The 21,467-nt window shown below is 39.9% G+C and overlaps 1 protein-coding gene across 1 annotated transcript; it reads left to right on the top strand.

The window, feature by feature from the left end:
* The first annotated feature begins 154 nt into the window (after window positions 1-154).
* Window positions 155-18,947, top strand: LOC118418081 (L-fucose kinase-like). Its single transcript, XM_035823908.1, has 30 exons — window positions 155-320; window positions 1,206-1,357; window positions 1,711-1,761; window positions 2,635-2,769; window positions 3,103-3,175; window positions 3,308-3,405; window positions 3,908-3,988; window positions 4,359-4,478; window positions 5,404-5,590; window positions 6,075-6,211; window positions 6,350-6,550; window positions 6,748-6,807; window positions 7,365-7,481; window positions 7,781-7,879; window positions 8,871-8,995; window positions 9,809-9,886; window positions 11,259-11,395; window positions 11,892-11,915; window positions 12,343-12,491; window positions 12,949-13,010; window positions 13,106-13,196; window positions 13,691-13,887; window positions 14,228-14,334; window positions 14,911-15,108; window positions 15,753-15,845; window positions 16,080-16,257; window positions 16,593-16,675; window positions 16,833-16,960; window positions 17,167-17,262; window positions 17,848-18,947. The coding sequence occupies exons 1-30, from the start codon at window positions 251-253 to the stop codon at window positions 17,917-17,919; spliced, it is 3,399 nt and encodes a 1,132-aa protein (XP_035679801.1). The 5' UTR covers window positions 155-250; the 3' UTR covers window positions 17,920-18,947.
* The last annotated feature ends 2,520 nt before the right edge of the window (window positions 18,948-21,467 follow it).

The raw sequence follows: 21,467 nt of genomic DNA, 5'->3' as shown, positions 1-21,467 counted from the left end.
AACAAATTATACACGCAAATAGATGTAAAATATAACGTTAGTATTATTTTTTGAAATATTAAGTTTACAACATCAAACGTCTGTGAACAGTATTTAGTGTTTTATTAACGTTATTTCATAATTAAAAACAATCATGGCTAGCTAAAAGCTCCTTGCTCTAAGTGAAATAGTCCACCACTAATTGAATCAAGCAAACCAGCGTCAGAAAGTTTCCTCCAGCTTCAAATAATTATTGCAATGACTTGAAGACATGAAGAGATCTTGGACAGCGATCGTTTTGACCTGTCAGAACATAGACAGCGCCCATGCCTACCAAGATGGTATGAAGTTCAACTTACGTTGTTTGCGTGCTTCGTGAGCATCCTCTCGTGAGACCGGAAACCCGGAACCATGATATTATCCTTTATTGCCGGCTAAAATAACGGGCCTCAGGCAAGGAGAATACATGTATTACACTTACTTTTGCAGACTTACTCTACTGTAGCATCTAAACTACTGTATTCTGAGTCCAGAGCTAGATGAGTAAGAATTTTTTTCAACTTTTATTACACAAAGTACATTGCAAAATATAAACAATAACAACAGTATTAATCATAATGCAGTGTAATCATAAATTTAATGCTGTGTTGATGAAGAAAGCTTTTAGTGTAAACATTAACCTACTTGGGCTTGGGGCTGTTTAGAGCCTTTTGCTGCACGGCGCATGGATCCTGTCAGCAATTAATTATTTATAATATTAATTGACACAACAATTCAACCAATGATAAACAATAACAATAATAATGAAATTTGGAATTATAATACCTGCATTGACTATCATGGTATCAGCTGTTGAGAGCAATATTCTATGTGTGAAAGTTTAATGTATGCTAAAAACATCACCTTATTTTTCTTAATCACTACTTCTCCATTCTTTAATTCTTTTACACAAGCAGTTATTTAATGATGTGTTTGTAAAGAGTAGAGTTCAAGAAACTTCTATCTTCTATAATGATCTACCAACATGATGAAATCATTTTTGGTACTTATATATTCAAACTTTTGGTACTGCTTCCTCATTTGACTACTAGTATATCCTTGATTTGACAGGCATTATATTATAAGCTGTTATCATTTTGGAATCCAATTAAGTTACATGATTTGAGTCAACGATATTGTGAAAAGCTGCACTTAATCACTTAATGATCTACCTTAAACGTTTTCAGAGCTGACCTTACGACAGAGGAAAGGGCTGATCCCAGCAGACACCCTGCTGCTGACTGTGGAGGACCCCAAGGCTCATGTTGGCAGTGGGGGGGCCACGCTGAATGCTCTACTCATCGTGGCAGAACACCTCAGTGCCAGGAGTCACTTTACAGTAATTATGATATCACGCCTTGTTAAAGGATCTAACTGATTTTATACTATCAGTTATAAATTATGACTAGCAATGTTTCAAGTGGAATGGAATACTTCATGTATCCATTTAAAAAAAAAAGAAATTGGAAGGGAATCGTGGTTATTTCAGGGCACTTTGAATCAATATTTTATATCTAATTCATATATTTTATTTTCAAGAAAATGTTTCAAAAGTGCTTATTATAGATTGTCACAAAAATATTGCAGGTGGATTTGCTGGTCACTCATTCTTTGTACATGTTTGAGGATTCTTCTGATCCATGTGTTGTAGACATGTGAATGCTAATGTTTATTTTTTCATTTAACTTTCAGGTTGTGAATTCAGATGTGCTTAGTGATGCTGATGTCCTCATCATGCACATGGTATGTATGGGCAATCCTACAATTTTGTCACCTTGTCACACTGTTGTGTGGGTACTGTATATGTACAGGTACAGAAAATTCAGGCCACCTACAGTTCAGGCCAGAGGATCAGGTCCTCGTCCAGACCTAATCCTGGATGTAATTGTTTGTGAAAACTTGTAAATACATGTATGCAATTCTTAAGACAATGGTCCAATTTTCTACAAAGGAATCTATTTGATGGATTATCCGACTCCCACTGGCATTTCAAAATCCTGTCTACATATAAAGTCTGTAAGTTTTACTGTAGAAAACTCTACTCTAGGTGGCTTGTTGTTTTCTTGATCTGGGAAGGGCCAAAATGTGTAAACCCCTGCTGATATAATACAGTAATTTTCTCCTCTGTTCAAAATCTGGTCCAGCGATTTTTTCAGTCTGTTTTCTGTGGACTGGTTCAACAAGAAAAAGAGTTTTGTACTTGTAGTCTTGTACATCATTCCACTACCCACCCCTAGTTTGACATCCTGTACCTTAGCCTCTATAACTTACTTAGACTTAGATCCTCTGGTGACGCATTTGGCAGCAAGCAGTCTCCACTCAGATGAAGGGTGGTTTTGTGCAAGGATTTCTGCTTCCTTCAGGCTTATGCCTAGTTGGTCAAGGCCCCTCTGTAGCTATGCTTCCAAGTTAGTTTTGATCTTTCCTGCTTTATTTTTCCCAGGTTGCCAGTGTAGCACAGTACAAGCAATATATTAACCCTAATTCCCTAACCCTCTCTGTTGCTATGGTATTTAATTAGAAAATCTTTCCTAAGTGGTGTAGTTTCTCCATTATGCCAAGAGTGTACAAATACAATCACATGGCTTGACAACGATCTTTTGTATGTTTTGTCAGGGACGTGACTTCCCATACAATCCCTGTGGGAAGGCCTTCACCACCCTCCCAGCCACCCTGACTGCCGACACTGCTGTTGGATATGATGGCTTGTTCTGTAACCTAGACAGCCTGCTGGACACTATGACCAGGAAGGTGGGCAGGGTCTCTATTACTGCAACACCACTGTAAATGCATTAAAGTTTGCGGGGATTTAATTTTGTGGTAGCGGAAAAAAACGACTTTTCGCGGTGGTTTTAATTTTGCACTGTTTGTTGTGGTTTTAAGTTTGCGGTGAAGTGGCCACTGCGAAAACCGCAAACATTAAACCACTGTGAAAGTTTCTGCATTTATAGTATTCAACATAGTCTGATGCAGTGATCATCAATAATAGTTGAATATGTTGACCTTCCATGTAAATAGTGTGTAATGATGTATTTCATCAGTACACAATGACACAATGACTTAAAAGTTCATTTTTACTTCCAGATCTCACCTGGGTCTCCCCCTGGAGTTTGGGTCTGCAGTACAGATATGCTGCTGACTGTTCCCAACATTTTAGGTCAGGATGAACTTTTGTATCTTTATGGATATCAACATGCAATGATATATCTAGTAAAACTGTTCTCAATGGTATAAGTAAACATGCAATGCTTCTGGAGGAATAGTAAACTCATTGCCTGTTTGATTTCAGAGGTGGACTGGACAGATTTTGATGGTGTCTGTGCTATAACAGTAGCTGCAGATGTAACCTATGCCAGGAACCATGGTGTTTATAAGGTTAATACTGAGGTAGGAAGACACAGTCATACATTACAGCTTAACTCTTAATTCCAGTATTGATCAGCCACATTTAAGTTTGGCATTGTTTATTTCTTCTGATGAATTTCAACTCTTTTTACTGCCTTTGTAGCCTTCTTAGTTGGCTCTACGAGTTAGGCTTTTTTTGCTTATACAATTTACAGTTTTCTCTTCTTCTGATGGTTTATCAGTGACAATCAAAAAAGAAAATAAAAAATTATAAGTGCTTAGCCCTTAGAAAAACAGGCTCATTTCGAGCCTGCTAATGAGGCTACTGACTTTGATCATTAGACATAAAGTTGGCTGGCCATTTTTTATTTTGTATTTATCATTAGTGCAGTAGATCAGATGAACCTGTGGTGGAAAATTCTATGTGTGACATGTACAGGTGAACATTTATCTGATGATGTCACACACATGTTGTGGTGTTCATCCGTCAACAGACCACTTTGTGACAATCTTGTGTCAGTTGTGTCTGGTTTGTTCTTTCCAGGGCACAGTTGAAGACATAGTGTACAAACCGTCCAATGTTGGTATGCAGGAGCTGGTGACTGCTGAAGGAACTGTTCACCTGGTTAGTTCTCTGGATTATATCACAATTTCTGTCTGTATCTCAGTATACTTAGTAAGTTACAAGACAGTCATCATACTCATTGTAGTACTTACAAGGTTTGTATGCCATGTTTCATTTATACGACATGCTACTGTACATGTAGATTGTGAAACATTTGCTATTTTTGCCAATGTTGCTGTGACCCCATGTCACAAAATGAATATGTCTTATTTACAATGTATTATTACTGTACTACTAATTTTCAACACCTGCACCTACCACAGCAAATTTAGATTTTACACTTACTATATCTTATGGCTTTAAGTGTCTTAGGCTGGGTCATTTTTAATCATCAAGATGAATGTTTGTTCATAACATCATGTTTTCACAGGTGGCAGGTGTGGTGTTCCTGTCAAGCAGTGCAGCTGAGAGGCTGTTGACTGTACATGTCACACCCCCACTGGATGCCTGCACTTACCTGGGTTTGGACAGTGGAGCTGAGCCAATCAAGGTGCATGGATTTTGTACTGTAGTTTCATTAGAAAGTCATAGAGTAGGGTACTTTGTAAACCTTTCTCTCCCTCTTGATTTCATTGTTAATACAAAAAACAGTATCTAAAGAGCCTACCATTTCATACTGCCTCAACTGTTATCCTAAGTACATGTATATGGTTGCCAATGCATAATACATCAACCCTCTTAATTCTGCTGGGCACCAGGTGCCATAATACTGCCACATTAAAACAACAACAACAAAAAACAACAATAAACATTGTTACAGAGGCCTTCTAGGGATTGTCTAAAACACCAAAATATCTGAAGTGTATATAACTCAATGGTACTGATGCAGCATTAGTACATCTGTTTGACTCACTTAAAATTTATGTATTTTTTTTAAATTTGTACAATGGTGCCTGTTGGAATTATGAGCTATGTCTGTCAATGAATTAACTTACTTGACTAAATAGCACCAGGGACAGGTATGATATTTTTAGCACCAGGGACAGGTATGGTGTGTTCAGTACCAGGGACAGGGATGGTGTGTGCAGTATCAGGGACATGGATGGTGTTTTCAGCACCAGGGACAGGTATGGTGTGTTCAGTACCAGGGACATGGATGGTGTTTTCAGCACCAGGGACAGGTATGGTGTGTTCAGTACCAGGGACAGGGATGGTGTGTGCAGTATCAGGACATGGATGGTGTTTTCAGCACCAGGGACAGGTATGGTGTGTTCAGTACCAGGGACAGGGATGGTGTGTGCAGTATCAGGGACATGGATGGTGTTTTCAGCACCAGGGACAGGTATGGTGTGTTCAGTACCAGGGACAGGGATGGTGTTTTCAGCATTAGGGACAGGGATAGTGACATTCTGTATTTCCCCATTCTCAAAAAAGAAAGAAAGCAAACTAATTCACTGCTGTTGTATTCTTTCCAGCTTTCCCTGTTCTTTGACATCCTGCTGTGTATGGCTACTCTGGTGACAGAAGAGGCCTTTGTGTCGGGTGATCGTAGCGGCCAGTACGGTGGAACACCGAGACCGAGGAATGAGCGAGAGGTCATGACCATGAGAAATGCCAGAGCTCTGCTATGGAAAACTCTGAGGGGAATCAACGTGAAAGCAGGTTTGTTGTACTTTGTAACGCTAGTTCACCTTTATCCGCAGGGTAACCTATATTCGTTGTGTTTACACACACGGTATTAAGGGACATCAAGTTGACAGACAGTGGATCAAGCTGTCGTCCGTTGACTTGATATCCCTAAATAATCGTTTTTGGAAGCAACGGATATAGGTTACCCTGCGGATAAAGGTGAACTAGTGTTATATCATTAATAACAGGTGTACATGCCTTTGTTACTGGAAGAAAACACTGATTTATTCACGGTTCATTTTATATCAATGTATGAATTAATAGGCTCAAAGTTATAATTTTCTACTTGTTGTATTCTAGGAGGGAAGAATAGAATGGTGGCTCATACTTTTACACATGCCTTGGCTTGACGTGACGTTTTGAGTCCTGTTTATGTGTCATAAACATTGTTGTTCCATATTGTAAATGATAGTCCACATACTAAATTTGACTTTTGTACAATGTCCTATATTCCTAGTGTGCATACCAAATGGCCGCCACGACTACATGACAGAAAATGCTTCGGTACACCTGCAGCATTTGGTAAAGTGCCCTTTGCAAACGGACCCAATCTGCAACCTAACCTGGGCTCCCATCACACATTCCGCAATACAGGTAAATACACTGCTACAGTTCTCATAGTTTGCAAGTCATGTACACATCACATTGTTTAGTGTACTCTAACTTGCTTTCAACACTTTGATTATTGTCGTTCAGTGAAACTGAAACTGTTTATTGTTCCTGATATTGCAGGATGGCTGTACAGTTGAAGATGGCAGTGTGGCTGTGAATTCTGTGTTAGAAGGAGGAGTTTGTGTGAGCTCTGGGTCTGCTGTCAGTCACTGTGACCTCAAGGTCAGTTGTTGGCTTGTGCTTTTTCTGTGCAGCAGTGTGGAAAATGTAAACATGTTCTTGTGGTTTCCATTTAGAAGTATGGTATCAACATTGTATTGTTGAGTTGTCCTTTTGGCTCAAATTTGTATTCATTATGGGGTTATGGTTTATACTTTTGAGTTTCCAAGCTTTCCAATTGGCAATTTAGTTTTTCTAATTGCAATCAATTGGCCATTTAGTAGATTATTTTCCAACAGTTTGTTACAGTCCACAACTTTGCTGTCACAAGTCTTATGTTCCTCACTAACTTGTTTCAGGGCCCCATCTGTATCCCTGAGGGGTGCTACCTGCATGCTTTGGGTGAGGAGGTGTCTCAGGTACATGTATATATCACATCTGAATGCACCTTTTGTGCAGTTTCTCAAACAAAGAAGAAGTATGCATGTGTTAGTTAACACCTCCAAGTAAACTACATACTGCAAATATGGAGATGTCATGAGGTATCGTAATAATGTAGATTTCATATTGTGCAAGTGCAAACTGTTTTTTTGTATATTGCATAGCCAGTAAATTACATCATGGTGTAACGCACCAGGTTTGAACTGAATAGTTACAAGCTCCATTTAATGTCTTTTCAATGGAACGTTCCTATCTGAAGCTAGGTACTCACACCTGAGTCAGTTGAGGAAATCTTTTGCAAGGGTTGATCATCAGGACCTGCAGGGATTCGTGTCTTCGATCAGGTCCTGAGTTGACCACCCAAACCATAAGAGCACTGTAAGGTCACTGTGCCACCCTTGTCTGTTAATTCTGTTTAGTGTAATACTGTAGCAGACCATCAGTCCTTGAGTACTGTTCTTGACTGCCTAAGTGTGTATATTATTAAGTCCAATGGTTATAGTCATGACTGTTTTGTGAATTTGTCACACTTCAGATTCTAAGAGCAGCAGAGCTTGTGCCTCACACTGTACTGCAGTGCTTCCATGTCAAACTGTTTGGAACAAACACAGCCACAGTTTACACTGTCTTTGGAACTAAGGATGGACTACAGGTAAGGATATATATTATCAATTATTACGTTACTGTTATAATCATTGTTGACTGACTGTGTTTGATCTTCAGTAGTTCATACTTTGTAGGTTAGCATACTAAAACATAGTTGTTGTATATCATGCAATTAAAGCTGTGAAATAGAAAGTGTAAAATAGGGATGTTGTCTATCCTAGGTTACATGTACATCAGTTCAAGAATTGTTTATACTATTTATATGTCAGTCTTCAACCAAATTGAAATAACTTATGTCTAAATAAATATTGAATTTCCAAACAATATACACATTTATCTACATAGGCCACTGCTGGAGAAGACAACACATTTTGCAATGAATCCTGGGATGTGTTCTTCCAGAGAACAGGAATTCTACATGGAGATCTGTGGGGTCCACACATGGTAGGAAACTTTTCAGTGTAGGAGAGACAAAATCATGTAGAATAATGAATAATAAGACCTGTTTCTTCCAGATCACTTCAGTGTCACTGACGAAGGATAGTGGATTCTATCAAAAACGTCTGACCGTTTTCAAATCCATATCCAGTTGCTTGAGTAACTACTTTTTGGTGTATCTTATTACCTGGATGTCTAACCTTCATCGACGCATGTAGAATAATCTACTGATAATGAGTAGTAGTAATTGTTGACATTTTTCAGAAGCTCTCTAATAATGGGTAAAGGTACATGTAGTTAAGGGTTGTCCCATAACTTCTATAGGCTGTAGGGGCAGTGGGTTGTTGTCCTCTGTGTCTAGGTCATGGTATTGGCAGGCTAAGCCCAACCCTTACCTTTCATCACCCTTTACCTCCCAACTCGAAGTCATTTTTGCACCTGAGTAGAGGAAAGTAATGTGAAGTGCCTTTCCTAAGGGCACAAGATTGGTAGCATGACAGGAGTCAAACCCAGAACCTCTAGCTTCTGTGGAAGATGAGCCACACAACCCCAATTTAGTAATCTCAAATTGCAGCAGTGGTGAAAAAAAATACTTCATAATGCACAAATGATTACACAATGACAAACGTTAAAAATTAACTTATTTGACCGAATAGCACCTAGCTGGGTACGATATTTTCAGCACCAGGGACAGGGCCAGTGCTTTTAGCACCAGGGACAGGGATGGTATTTTCAGCACCAGGGACAGGGATGGTGTTTTCAGCATTAGGGACAGGGATGGGGACATTCTGTATTTCCCCATTTTCAAAAAAGAAAGAAAGAAAGCTAACTAATTCACTGCTGTTGTGTTCTTTCTATAATGCTGTATGTAATACATAATGCACAAATAATTTCACAATGACAAACGTTAAGAAGAGATGGGGTAAAATGTCAGATCTGCATCTAACTATCAGATTTGATGCATAAAATTTTCCTTAATACATGTGTTTTTGTCCAGCCAGCAGATGAGTGCTGTTTGATGAATGCTAAGCTGTTCCCAGTGTTCCACCCCACAGAGCCAGTGGGCATTGCTGAAGTCTTATGGCTACTCCACAACTCTAAAGGAGTCTCCCTGTTGGAGAGGTTGTTGGTCTTAAACATTATGTTTTTAACCTGTGTCAATACGGACTGATTTACTAGTAATGGATTGGAGATCATCATAGCCCAGAAACTGCTGACGGCTATCTGTTTTCAAACTCCTACCACCAAAGTATATCACTTATACTAGTACTTCTGAGATGCCCCAAGATAGCACTGGCATTATTATCAATAACCTGTGTACCATAGTGACTAGGGCTGGGTACCGGTACAGAAAATGCAGGTCCAGGTCCGGTTCAGGTCCAAAGGATCAGGTCCAGGTCCGGACCTGAACCTGGACCTGGTTCAGTATGACTCATACCAATGGTCCATTTCACAACAAAGAAATCTGTTTGGTGGAGTATTAGACTTACACTGGCGTTTTAAAATCCTACAACGCTAACTGCACCTGTACGATTGGCTGTAAAACTTGGTAGAAATTACTATAAACTCTACTCTACTTCACTCTTGTTATTTTCTTCCACCTGCAAGCGCCAAAAGGTGTGAATGTCTGATAAAATAATATGTTAATTTTCTAATCGGTCCAACATCCGGTCCACCGAATTTTTCAGGTCCGGTTTTTCTGGACTGGTCCAATAAGAAAAAACGGTTTTGTACCGGTACGCTACATACCAATACCCAGCCCTAATAGTGACTGTTAGCTTAATTTTTTGCCTGCTAACCACATGCTTATCCAGCAAGAGAAATGAGACAGAGGTTACTATGGAGGATGGTGTAGTTGTAGTCAAGTCTAAATCTCAATATTACTTCTTCATCATTAGTGTAAAATCCCAGACTTACAGAAATGCCCATGTACAGGTGGAGGGGGTCCTGGAGAGTCAGTCTGCAGGAGGTGCTGTCCTGTGTGGACCACTCTGCTGAGTTCAAGTGGAGAAGGTCAGTAGAAATCAGAAGATTTTTTTACCCTTATACATAGCCTCCACCAGGCCCTCCTATGGGGGAGTGGGGATTGTAGAAGTTGGAAAAAAAATGGGAAACTGGCTGGGGGAGTCAGTAGATTCATATTTCCCCTCTGTGGCCGACAGACTCCTCTGGTAGCAAAACTCTCCTGGCAAATTATTCTCCCTGTAATGGCCAGAGTAGTCAGTCTGGTAGAGACTAATATAAACACTCTTCAGTGGAACACTTGCATCATTACAAAGTACGTCTTTCTTTCTGATACAGTACCCTCAGTACTATTGTTAAGGAATTGTTTCATTCCAATAATGGGTCATGTATTATGCTGTAGCCTTTCCTTGATTGTCAGGAATATTAATAGTAACTGGCATTTGCATATCATCTATAACAGTGTACACAGAAAAACTAGGTTAGAATGAATAATAGTTGAACCATGTTACCTTATATTGTGTACTCCACCTGTCCTATTGTTTTTGTCAGAAGGTCATGCTGAATTGATGATGAGTGACGTCCTCTAGGAACCCCAAAACTGATATTTAAAAACGTTTGGCCAAAAAAAGTTGCTTTCAGTATGAAATCTAGGTGGTCAGGAAGGTTGAACAAATGCAGGGTTCTCCCCAGAGAGTGGAATAAGGGAGGCCCTCCACTATACTCTCAGCCAGCTCCACTATACTATTTTTCAAATTTAGTGTGTTTCTTCCCTATTTTCTTTGTTAGTTTTGCTAAGATTAATGACAATTCACAGATTTTTGTACCAAGTGGCATCACTTTTCCAGTCAGCATTGTCTGCAAAAACTTGTGAATGAGCAATGATCAAAACAATAGTAGTTTTGCCACTTCACAACAAAGGAATAACAACAGTAAATTATACTTGTAGTATTTGACACCCTCTGTCATTGCAAAATGAACCCATTTTCATGAAATTGCAGCGCGTTGGTGCGGGTTATTTTTGCCGCCCCCACCACTATACTAAAAAATTCTGGGGAGAACCCTGAAATGACTTAATACACAGAGTATAATATACTCAACAGTACATTCTTCACTTTCATTCTTTTATATCTTCTTCTTTGACCCTAGAATTAACGGTGACATTCTATGACATGATACATGTTTCCCAATATTTTTTTCCCAACCTACGGCATGTATTTGCTCATTTTGCTGCTGCTTTGTATGTCTTACAATATATAGTAGAAATTTTTATTCTATTTTTGGAAATAGCCAAAAATTGATGTGTGCACAGGTGTCATCCTTATAATCAAATCAACATTGCCAAAACAAGAATAGATATAAATACTTTGAATATCAATAATTATGGTTCATCAATCCCTGCTTGTGTCTTTTTCCTCTGTAGAGATCTTTTCTATAGTGTAGGACAGCACCATGTGCGGAAGGTACTACTGAGTGGAAAGGGGGGTTGCCTTCTGCCATTCTTCAAGTCTGCAGCAGTAGAAGGCTACCACAGACAGGTGCTGGGTACACTGGACCAAGGTAGGCTTCAAACAAAGAGAACAGCATGCCTTGCTGCAATGATGCAGGTGAAGAAACCTCTGACAAATACTTTTCGATTGTCTGTTGTATAGTGTTTGTTACCCAGATTCTTTAAACATGGCGTGCAGTTTCAAGTATTGTCCATGTCTTTTTGGATCAGGTAAGTTTTGGTATGTCATATAACGTTAGAGTTTCATTAAAGACTTATAATGTTTGATTGATAGAAACTTCTGTCAACAGTTACCATTACTTTAGTGTAGTTTATAGTTTGTCAATCAATTATATTAATCACTTATATTTTAGTGCAACAAACTAACAGTGGTGTGGTTGTTAACACTATATATTGATATTGTTAACATACTAACAATCCATTCTCTTTGTCCACTTTTAGTCACTTTAATTGTATACTTTGATAAAATGTATGTTGAAGTTTTTGTTTAAACAATGTCTAGCGGTGGGATGTAAGGATTGATGTTTTCTCTTTCCACACTTACAGTGGCTTTGGAAGCATGTCCACAGGGTAAGGAATAACTTGCACACTTCACTTTTCCTCTGTTTTAGAACACCAATACTGAAGAACTAACAAACCCCTGATTCTGTTCAATTGTCAAAGTGACTATCTTGTACTGTTGAACCTTCCAACACAAGGCTGGATATCTTTCTTTTAGATTTCTTTTGTGATGCATGTTTCGAAAACTTCCTTTCAAAATGTAAGATATAGGCCTCGTGATGCATATTATTTGTTGAAGAAGAGGGAGGGTCACTTTGTAAAGTGCAAACTACCAAGAATAAATGACCAAAACATTGATAATCTGCTTTGCACAACAATTACATTGTTCAGTTGAGACAAGCCCTGAATTCAATTGTTTATTGTTGATGAATTACATTTCTTTAACCCATAAGAAAAAGTAAAACCTCACTCCATGTATTGTGTACATGATGTGTAGTTGTGACGAGCACGGCCACCCCAGGTGTGACTGCCCGTACCCTGGCCTGTATCGCTGACGTGCTGGGCAGCCTGGTGGGGGGGCAGTGGGGGCTCAGGAGTGGGCCTGCTGCCAACAAGAAGTGGCAACCAGCGTATCAGCTTCTAGAGGTAACTATTCTCCCATTCCCCCTACAAGACCCCCATTCTCTTTCTGACATGATATGATAACAGAATGATTGTTTTGCGATTTGTAAACAAAGGAATCAAGCGTGTTTGGCTGAACGTTAACATGACAGTCTAAGATATTGATATGGTAGTCTGAGATATCGAGCAAGAACATCTTATTGATATATTCTGAAACTGTTACATTTTGTTTGGAAGGTATCTAAAACTTTTTCTTACATGACATGTTAGATAGTCATAATAATATTGTACTTCTTTCGTTTCGTTTTATTTGTTTTACCAGAGTACATCGCCCAGGCTTCAGCCTGTTTTTCAGGACTCCCTGGACACATATAGAAACAGACACGTACTTCTTTAAGGATGCCATATATCCTTTTAAAAAGGTAATTACACTGTCAGATGTACATGTATGTTAGTAATGTCTTTTTTTGACTTGCTGTAGGCAGGGGAATATGCAGCTGGTGTACAGGCATTGGCACTGGAGAGAGAATTCTGGCTGGACAGGTAATTTTGTTCTTGATTTACTTGTTTATTAATCTTCTGTGCATCAATAAGATAAGAATTATGGTATAACAGTAAAGTTTCTTTCTCTAACCAAGCTCCAGACCAGACCTCCTGATCCGAGCAGCCCGACACTATGAGGGAGCTGAACAGATTCTCCGGAGACAGATAGTAATGACGGCAAAACAGGTACTGCTTCGTAACTTTGAATATATCATGTAATGTTATGTACTTACTCTAAGTATAAAATTATGTGTGTTATGCTCTGTAGCTTGAGGCAATGCAATGTACATGTATTTTTCTATTCTGTGCAAGTGTTACTGCATGATGAAATGTTTTTTACATATCAGAATACCTGCATATCTATATCTGTATATCCAGTATAGCTGCCCTTTGGCAAAACACACCTACTCAACACTCACTCAACACTCACTCACTCACTCACTCACTCACTCACTCACTCACTCACTCACTCACTCACTCACTCACTCACTCACTCACTCACTCACTCACTCACTCACTCACTCACTCACTCACTCACTCACTCACTCACTCACTCACAGACTTTCCTTCTTTCATAGACTGTCAAAGATGTTATTTTTTGTTGTTATCTTTTCAAAATGTGTAGATGTAATAGAGAGTTAGATCCAGTATCTGTTCAACTTGTTGTTCTGCTCCCCTAGTTCATCCACACTCAGCAGAGCCCTGTTCCCAGTATGGGACAGTGGGGGGTGGCAGAGTGCCCTGCTAGAATAGACCTGTCCGGAGGATGGAGCGACACCCCACCCATCACATACGAGCACGGAGGCTCCGTCACAAATGTTGCTCTTCTCATCGATGGCAAGAAACCAATCGGGGCAAAAGCAAGGAGAATACAAGAGTATGCATACCACACTTGATTCATTTTTATAGGTCACATTGTAATGTAGTACAGTAGCTATTTCTTCATGTATTGATGCAAATATTTTCACAAGATGCCACTAATTACTTACCAGTCGGTGGAAGACAAGTTCAGAACTGTACAGTTGTATCTTTTTGGATGGGTAAACTCAGGTACAGAGAAGGTTGTTCCTCTCATAGACATTACATTTATGTATGCAATGAAAATATACAAAAATACTCAGATGGAATGTACAGGACACTTTGTGCCAAACACAATTCACTGCACAAATTTTGTCATGTGTGTTGAAGAGTCTGATGAGTCTGTTGTTCCATGACAGGCCAGAGCTTGTTCTGGTGATTGATAGTAACCTTGACAACAGCAGCGTGCGCCTCACCTGTACTGAACTTTCTGACATGGAAACATACTGCCAGCCCCATGCACCAGGTACAGGGCTTACAGTTACATTGTGTCTCACCAGCAAATGTCAAAATAGATGGTGTGCTGGATGTTACATTATGTAGGCAACACTTACATTCATATTCTTGCCAAGACATGAATAGCAGTTACTAGTAAACATTTATGAGGTTAGACATCCAGGTAAATAATATTCAAATACAATTCAATCTCTATAACTGGAATATAAAAATGTAGATTTACTTCTGGACGTTTTGAGTCACATCCATCACTCTTTTTAGCATTACTAGAATGAACTGGCAGAGCAATTCATCTGTGCTTGTATTGAATTGTCCTGCCAGTTCATTCTAGTGATGCTGAAGTCACTCGAAACGTCTGGAAGTAAACCTCCATTTTTTTATCCACTTGTAGAGATTGAATCATATACTGTCTATCAAATACAGGTGCAAGTATTGATGTATTTGAAAAATTCTGACTGCAGGTCTTTAGTTACCAAAATTTCAATGCTTCCAGGCCAGCTCACAAGAAAAGTATAAAAATGTATTAATATCTTTTGAAACTTACTTCCGCATTAATTGTTCCAATGCTGTTTTATATTCCCTGTAGGAGCCCTGCTGAAGGCATGTGTTATGTGTGCAGACCTGGTCACCCTCCCCTCCCCCACCAGTCTACGGGAGCAGCTACAGACCAGACATGGGGGTGGGTTTGAGCTGCACACATGGTCGGACATCCCTCATGGTTCAGGGCTGGGCACAAGCAGTATCCTAGCAGGGGCTATCCTGGCTGTACTGTACAAGGTGACAGGTCAGTTCAAACTTGAGAAACATGAAAAACATTGACTACCAGAAAGTGTAAGATGATTATGCTGTTATGTGGAGAACAGTGCCTTAGGCAATGGAAGTCACTATAATACAAAATGTACTGCCGCACCACTGCAGCACCACTGCAGCACCACTGCCGCACCACTTAGAACAGACTATTGTTGGAGAGAGATGGATGAAATATGCCGTATTTGCTCTCAAGCAAATGTTGACCTGTCAAGTTAACCCTTAATTACATACAAGGCTATTAGCTATGTCCACATGGGGTTGATATGATGATCAGGACTGTCTCAAGGTTTAATTTTCTGTCTCAGACATTGTCTTGGGGCCCATATTGTTAATTTGCATTAAAATTAATGCACTGTCATGAACTTCATGTCATGAAGTTCAGATTGTTTAAATTTAGACAGGCAAGCACTAAGATGAACTTTTGTCTATTCCAACATGCAAATTTCCGTTCCTGGATTGGGGGATGAGTTTGTATCTGTATCTGTACATGTACCTATATAGCCGGTATAACTGCCCTTCGGCGTAACACACCAGCTTAGTCTTGGAGACAGCCCAGTTTATTATGACTTGACTAGACCACTGAAATTTGTATTCATGATCCCTTTGTGTCATTTTTAGGGCGGGAGGCTGACAACCTGTCCCTCATGCACGGTGTTCTGTATGTGGAACAGCTTCTCACTTCTGGGGGAGGCTGGCAGGACCAAGTCGGGGGTGAGTTCTCCATTGTGGAAAGTTGTGCTTTAATCATTTTATCCCCTGTTTAGTGTTCGTTTTATGTGTTGGACAGAGGGGAAGCTAGCAGAGTTGAATTGAATTGAATTGCACAATATTAGGAAAGGTTATCTCATACTGGTCTCATTGTGTTTTTTCCTGTTTTCTTTTAAATAGTGTGTTTGACATTACTCCTAAAATAGCAAGTTTACCAGACATTCTTTCTTGGTTCAGGTCTTGACCCTGCAGTGAAAATTGGTCGCTGTAGACCACAGATTCCAGTGAAAGTGGAGGTTGAACACATTTCCGTTAGCGACGAGGTACTTCAGGCCTTGAACAGCCGGTTGGTTCTGGTTTACACCGGCAAAACCAGACTAGCGCGGAACCTGCTACAAGATGTGGTCAGGAACTGGTAAGACCTCCGAATCTGTCAAAGTTACAAGCTATATACTGTGTGCTCATGAAGTCAGGGGTCTTAGCATAGGCAGTAACCTTGGTTCTGACTGTTGATTGTCAAGATTCATTCCAAAGGATGGTTCAAGCTAACCTATTGGCATGTTAAGACTGTAGTTGAGACTTATACAATCAGATGATACATGTATGATACTTTACTTTAAAGTAAACTTTAGATCTACCATGGTAAATAAGGAAATGGTAACCATTGCGATAGCACATTTGAGATAGCAAGATATGTTGTCCTTCTTTTCTCTTAGTCATTCAATATATTTGTCATGTATCACCTTGTAGGTATGCTAGGCTGCCTGAAGTGGTAGCTAACTGTGATGACTTGGTGACCAATGCAGAAGATTGTGCCAAAGCATTTAGAGAAGGTTAGTTTCCATGTCAAATAGTTTTCTTTACTTTTTATGCAATAGGTCATGTTTTGCATAAAATACTTAGTTTCTTTGCAATGTGTGATTAAGAAATGGGAATGTTGCCATATCAAGAACTTTTGTGTCATTGTTCTGTGGTTTGTTGGTATCACAGGTGATTTAGGTGCTTTAGGGGCCTGTATGGACCGGTACTGGGAGCAGAAAAAGAAAATGGCTCCAGGCTGTGAGCCTGTGGCAGTGAGGAAGATGATGACAGCTCTGAAACCTCACGTCTATGGACAGGTTAGTATGATTCAGTCTACATTTCATCAATCTATCATTTACATACTTTACTTACTACATGTAATGTATTCAGCAACATATGTCATCGCCAATCTAAAAAAATGTTGGCATCTTTTTTTCCTGAATCTACATTTTAGTGTTGATAGCATGTTGATTGTATGAATATTGAATATTTTTATGTTAACATGTACATGTACAAAATGTAGGTACTTGCAGGAGCAGGGGGTGGGGGGTTCATGTGCGTGCTGACTAGGGACCCTGGTGGGCTCCAGATAGTCAGGAACATTCTGCAGACAGCAGGGGTAAGTTTTCCATTAGTTTTCAATAATTGTTATATAGGAGTATTTTACCAAAAACCTTTCTGTTCTGATTTTGATAAAGACTCTCTTCACATTGTGTCTCCATTGTTGGAAATCAAAGGGGCACAAAGAGATTCCTTGTACACAATGCAGGGCTCTAGCCAGCGTCCGTTTTTCCGTCAATTGACGGAAATTTGCTGCATGTGATGGAAAAATTTTAAAACCAATCCGTCAACCTTGACGGACAAAAATCTGATAAAAGCTCCTTGGTGGAAGCTACAGGCGGCTTGGGGACGCCGTCCACGGCCGTAAAAGCAACACTGTTTGTTTTGCTATTGTTGACAATGTGTGTCGGTGCCCTTTCGCATACAATAATCTCATTAAAATCTGTTTTTCAAGGTCTCAGTTCAGTCTCCTGGAGTAGTGTTTTTGCGACAATGGGAATTGGCCGATGGAAAAAAATTTTGAGCTGGCTAGAGCCCTGACACAATGTATGTGTCTATCATAGGGACCACTCTAGCCTTTGGTTTTCTTTTACAAACTTAAGGATGTTTCTAAATTGACACAGGCTTGATTTTCTATTTGCAGGTTGGGGAGGATGTGAGTATCCACACAGCTGAAGTGGACACCACAGGGATCACCGTTACTACCTTGGAATAGACCATGAAATGTCTCTCTTGATCTTGGAAGACTGACACTATGTACAGTCAAAATTGACGACCACTCATGAGAATAGGTGGTTCCTTTGCACGGGATTCTTAGTGCTTGTGTCATTGGGAAAATTATTTTTAAATGGACCACCAAAATAATGTTTTGAAAGGAATGAATTTGAGCCGATATAAATGACAATGGTGTTGCTCCTTGCGGTCCCCCTTTGTAATTAGGCAATCTGGATGATTAATTACAGCTTGGACGAGTGAAGCCAGACTTTGGCGGCATGGCGCCACGTCAATGGCTGATTTGAGCTGAAATGCCGCCGTGCTAATTATTATCAGAAGCATCCCCTTATTTGATACCGACAAACGCTGTATGTGGTCCGGACGCTGACAGGGCGCGGTGGTCACTGAATTCCTCAAAGGGTCATTATACCAACGGATCTCGAGGTAAAAGCACACAGACTTTGGCTCGGAACATATTCACCTTGGCTAGGTGTTCAAAGTAAAGGCAGTCGCTTAATTGTGCAGCTTTAACTGTATGATGTAATCATGTAGATAGACACTGACAAGCAATTATTGTTATGTCTTACACCTACAGACAATTGTTTTCCATTCATTGGAAGCCCTATAACTGTGGCAGAACAAGGCTTGTTGCATGACTGAAAGGTGCACAAGAGAGATTGGTCTTATAACAAATGCAATTCTTCCAAAGTATGAAGCACAATGTTCCATAGTTTGACATCTGTCTACTCTGCACTGGTAGATCTAAACATGTGTTGTTTTGATGGTGGCCATTATATTGTCCAATAATAAGGTACGTGTAATTCATAAAATTTATAAATATATGTGCAAATGCAATTCTTAATAATGAATGTATGTGGAAGTTAAACTTGAATAAGTGATTAAATTTTTTAATTGAAATGGTGCTATTGTATTCTTAGGTAATCATTATCAGTAATCTATGGCTGTAAATACAATGTATGTCATTATCCAAAACATACAATGGAATAAAAGACAGTGTGTAAACATGAAGGCTTCTCTTGAGCTTTGGAATATGTTGCTATTTTGTAGTAATGGCAAACAAATATAAGTATAATTTTATTGCACAACAATTGTACAAGGTGCAAAGCATACATAACTACAGTATACATAACTATAAGGTTAATCACTTAATACAAGGGTGCATAGTATGGGATGAAAATGATCTTTTGCAATAATTGGAGGGATATCTAGCATCTAGGCATTCTTTAATATATTTTCCTATGTATACCATACAGGGGTTATCACATGTCATAATTGGTTATCATATGTCATATATGTTCCTACTGGGGTATTTGTAAGTTAAAATGCTTAGCTCTTTCTTCTGCTGTGAAACTAGCATTCAAGCAGGATAATCAGGCGAGTGTTGTCATGAGGCTGGTGTAGTGTAGATCTTGTCGTTGAATTGGTGACATTTCTTTTACTTTTGTACTTACAGCCCTTTTCTTTGCCTCTTTCTGTCTCCATATTCTTTGCCGAGCACATCTAGTTGACATGAAGTTAACAAACTTTAGGACGGATATACAAATGCACTCAGGAAAGTGTGCTCACTTCCGTTAACAACACGTCGTGCTTGGGGCCGAAGTGAAGCTTTGATATGAGACCTCGCTCAAGGCAAGGCTAAAGCTTATTGCATACTCGTGAACGATTGCACACGGCCTTGCCCACTAGTTAGTTTCTAAAAGACCTTATGTTGGAGTTTAAAATTTGTAGAAATCGGACGAGGCATATTTGATTTCCAATGCAATCTCGGTTCCTGAAACAATCATCAAGCATTTTTTTACCAATTATTATATCTTTTAAATTTCACCGAGAGGCCTTGTAGAGAGCACACTCTGACGACCTTGAGGTTGTCGTGATTGAATACCAATCATATATCATAAGTCGAGAATGTCTCCCAAATCTTACAACTAGCGACTGATAAATACAGTCAGACTAAATCACGAAACAAAATTCGAGAAATTTGAACAATCGGTTTATTCCACCGAAAAGTTACAGAATTAATGACTTAAGTCTGAAACCTTGTATTGTGCTTGCATATCCCCTCTGATGAATATGGTATAAGTCTGGTCGGATTCTTCCGGTAGCCCGTTGGCCATAACGAGGAGATGAGTCTGGGTATCAGGAAGTAGTACTGGTGTCCACCACAGCCTTTGAGCCTTATTATTCATACGTCCCAGCCATGCCGGGATATTAGTCTGGGCACATAATGCAGTATGAGCAGAAAAGGCTGGACCTCGTCTGGCGGCGGCACGGTCTCTGCGTGAGAAGAGAACATTGACTGAGTCTGATTGACTTCGCATGCAGACAGCCACGGCCTGGGTTGGTTTTGAGTCTTTTGACGCACTGCAGGACATAGTTTCAGGTGAGTGTCAAGTTCGTTAGAAGCTTTAAGATATTTCCCCGTGATTGTTAAGATGTAGACAATGGACTTTTAGAAAGAGTGCCATTATACTAAAATGTTTTTGTCAATTTACCTGACCCTGATGGTTACCTGCACAGTCTCAGTCAGCCAATGTTTCCATCAGTGTAGGTTGGTCGACAGCATTGAGTGCATCATTGCCGCTAGCCTGGATGATGCGCCCTACGCACAACATGGGGCGTGTATTATATGTAAAGCTCAGGAAGGGAGCGCGGCCACTGTCAGTAACACTTCCTCTCTATCCTGTCCACTCCCCGATCAAAAAGCTGTCACAATTCGAGGCTACCCATTAAGTGTTTTATCAGCAAGACATCTACAGGTCGTTGACCATGAAAAGCTTAGGGGTTTGAGTATCATCGATGGTGAACTCAGAGATGTGGAGAATAACACCTTGAGTGAGTTTCCGTATTTGAATAGGTTAGGTCTGGATTTCAACAGGCTGGCCCATGTGAATCGGGGTTGGTTCACTGGTTTAAATACGCTCAGTATTCTGACTTTATCCAATAACAGAATAGCACAGCTTGAACCTGGGTGCTTCAGGGATCAGAAGTTCCTGTTCGTTCTGAACCTGGAGTACAATCTCTTGCATTTTGTGGATCCTGTCTGGTTTCGTGGACCGTACACAATTCAAAAGATGTACCTGGGAAACAATGAAATTGAAATCATTCCATCAGGTGCTTTCAAAGGAACTCCCATCTCTCAACTTTTCATGCAGAGAATTGCTCTGACTTGTCTGGATTGGGAGGTATCACGGGGGCTGGAGGATCTGTCAATCTTCTCTGTTGGCGGTAACAGGTTGATATCAGTGCACGATGAAATGTCACGTACCATGGCGTGGAGCCTTACCGTCTACAATGACGCACTCCCGCGCAAGCAGATCGTATCTGGTATGGTGTCCAACTTCCATTTCTGCGTCACAAATGATCTAGGAGAGAGCCTGAAGTCACTAACATGGATGTTTGATTCGGCAGTCGATGTATCCCGCAGTAAAGTGCCTCGCTTATGCCTGTCCTTGGGTGGGTCTTTAGGAAATGTGACACATCAGCCACCCTTTGTTGTCATTGCGACTAATGATTCTCTACCCAAACTGA

Source organism: Branchiostoma floridae, chromosome 6, assembly GCF_000003815.2.
Source record: "Branchiostoma floridae strain S238N-H82 chromosome 6, Bfl_VNyyK, whole genome shotgun sequence".
NCBI classification, from domain to species: domain Eukaryota; kingdom Metazoa; phylum Chordata; class Leptocardii; order Amphioxiformes; family Branchiostomatidae; genus Branchiostoma; species Branchiostoma floridae.
Note: the sequence above shows the minus strand (reverse complement) of the source record. Positions and strands in the feature narration are given on the sequence as shown.

Excerpts from the sequence above, each read along its gene's own strand:
- LOC118418081 (XM_035823908.1), top strand. The coding sequence starts at position 251 with ATGAAGAGATCTTGGACAGCGATCGTTTTGACCTGTCAGAACATAGAC. Across the intron at positions 7,880-8,870 it reads ATCTGTGGGGTCCACACATG|CCAGCAGATGAGTGCTGTTT; the intron begins GTAGGAAACTTT and ends GTTTTTGTCCAG. Across the intron at positions 11,916-12,342 it reads TTTGGAAGCATGTCCACAGG|TTGTGACGAGCACGGCCACC; the intron begins GTAAGGAATAAC and ends CATGATGTGTAG.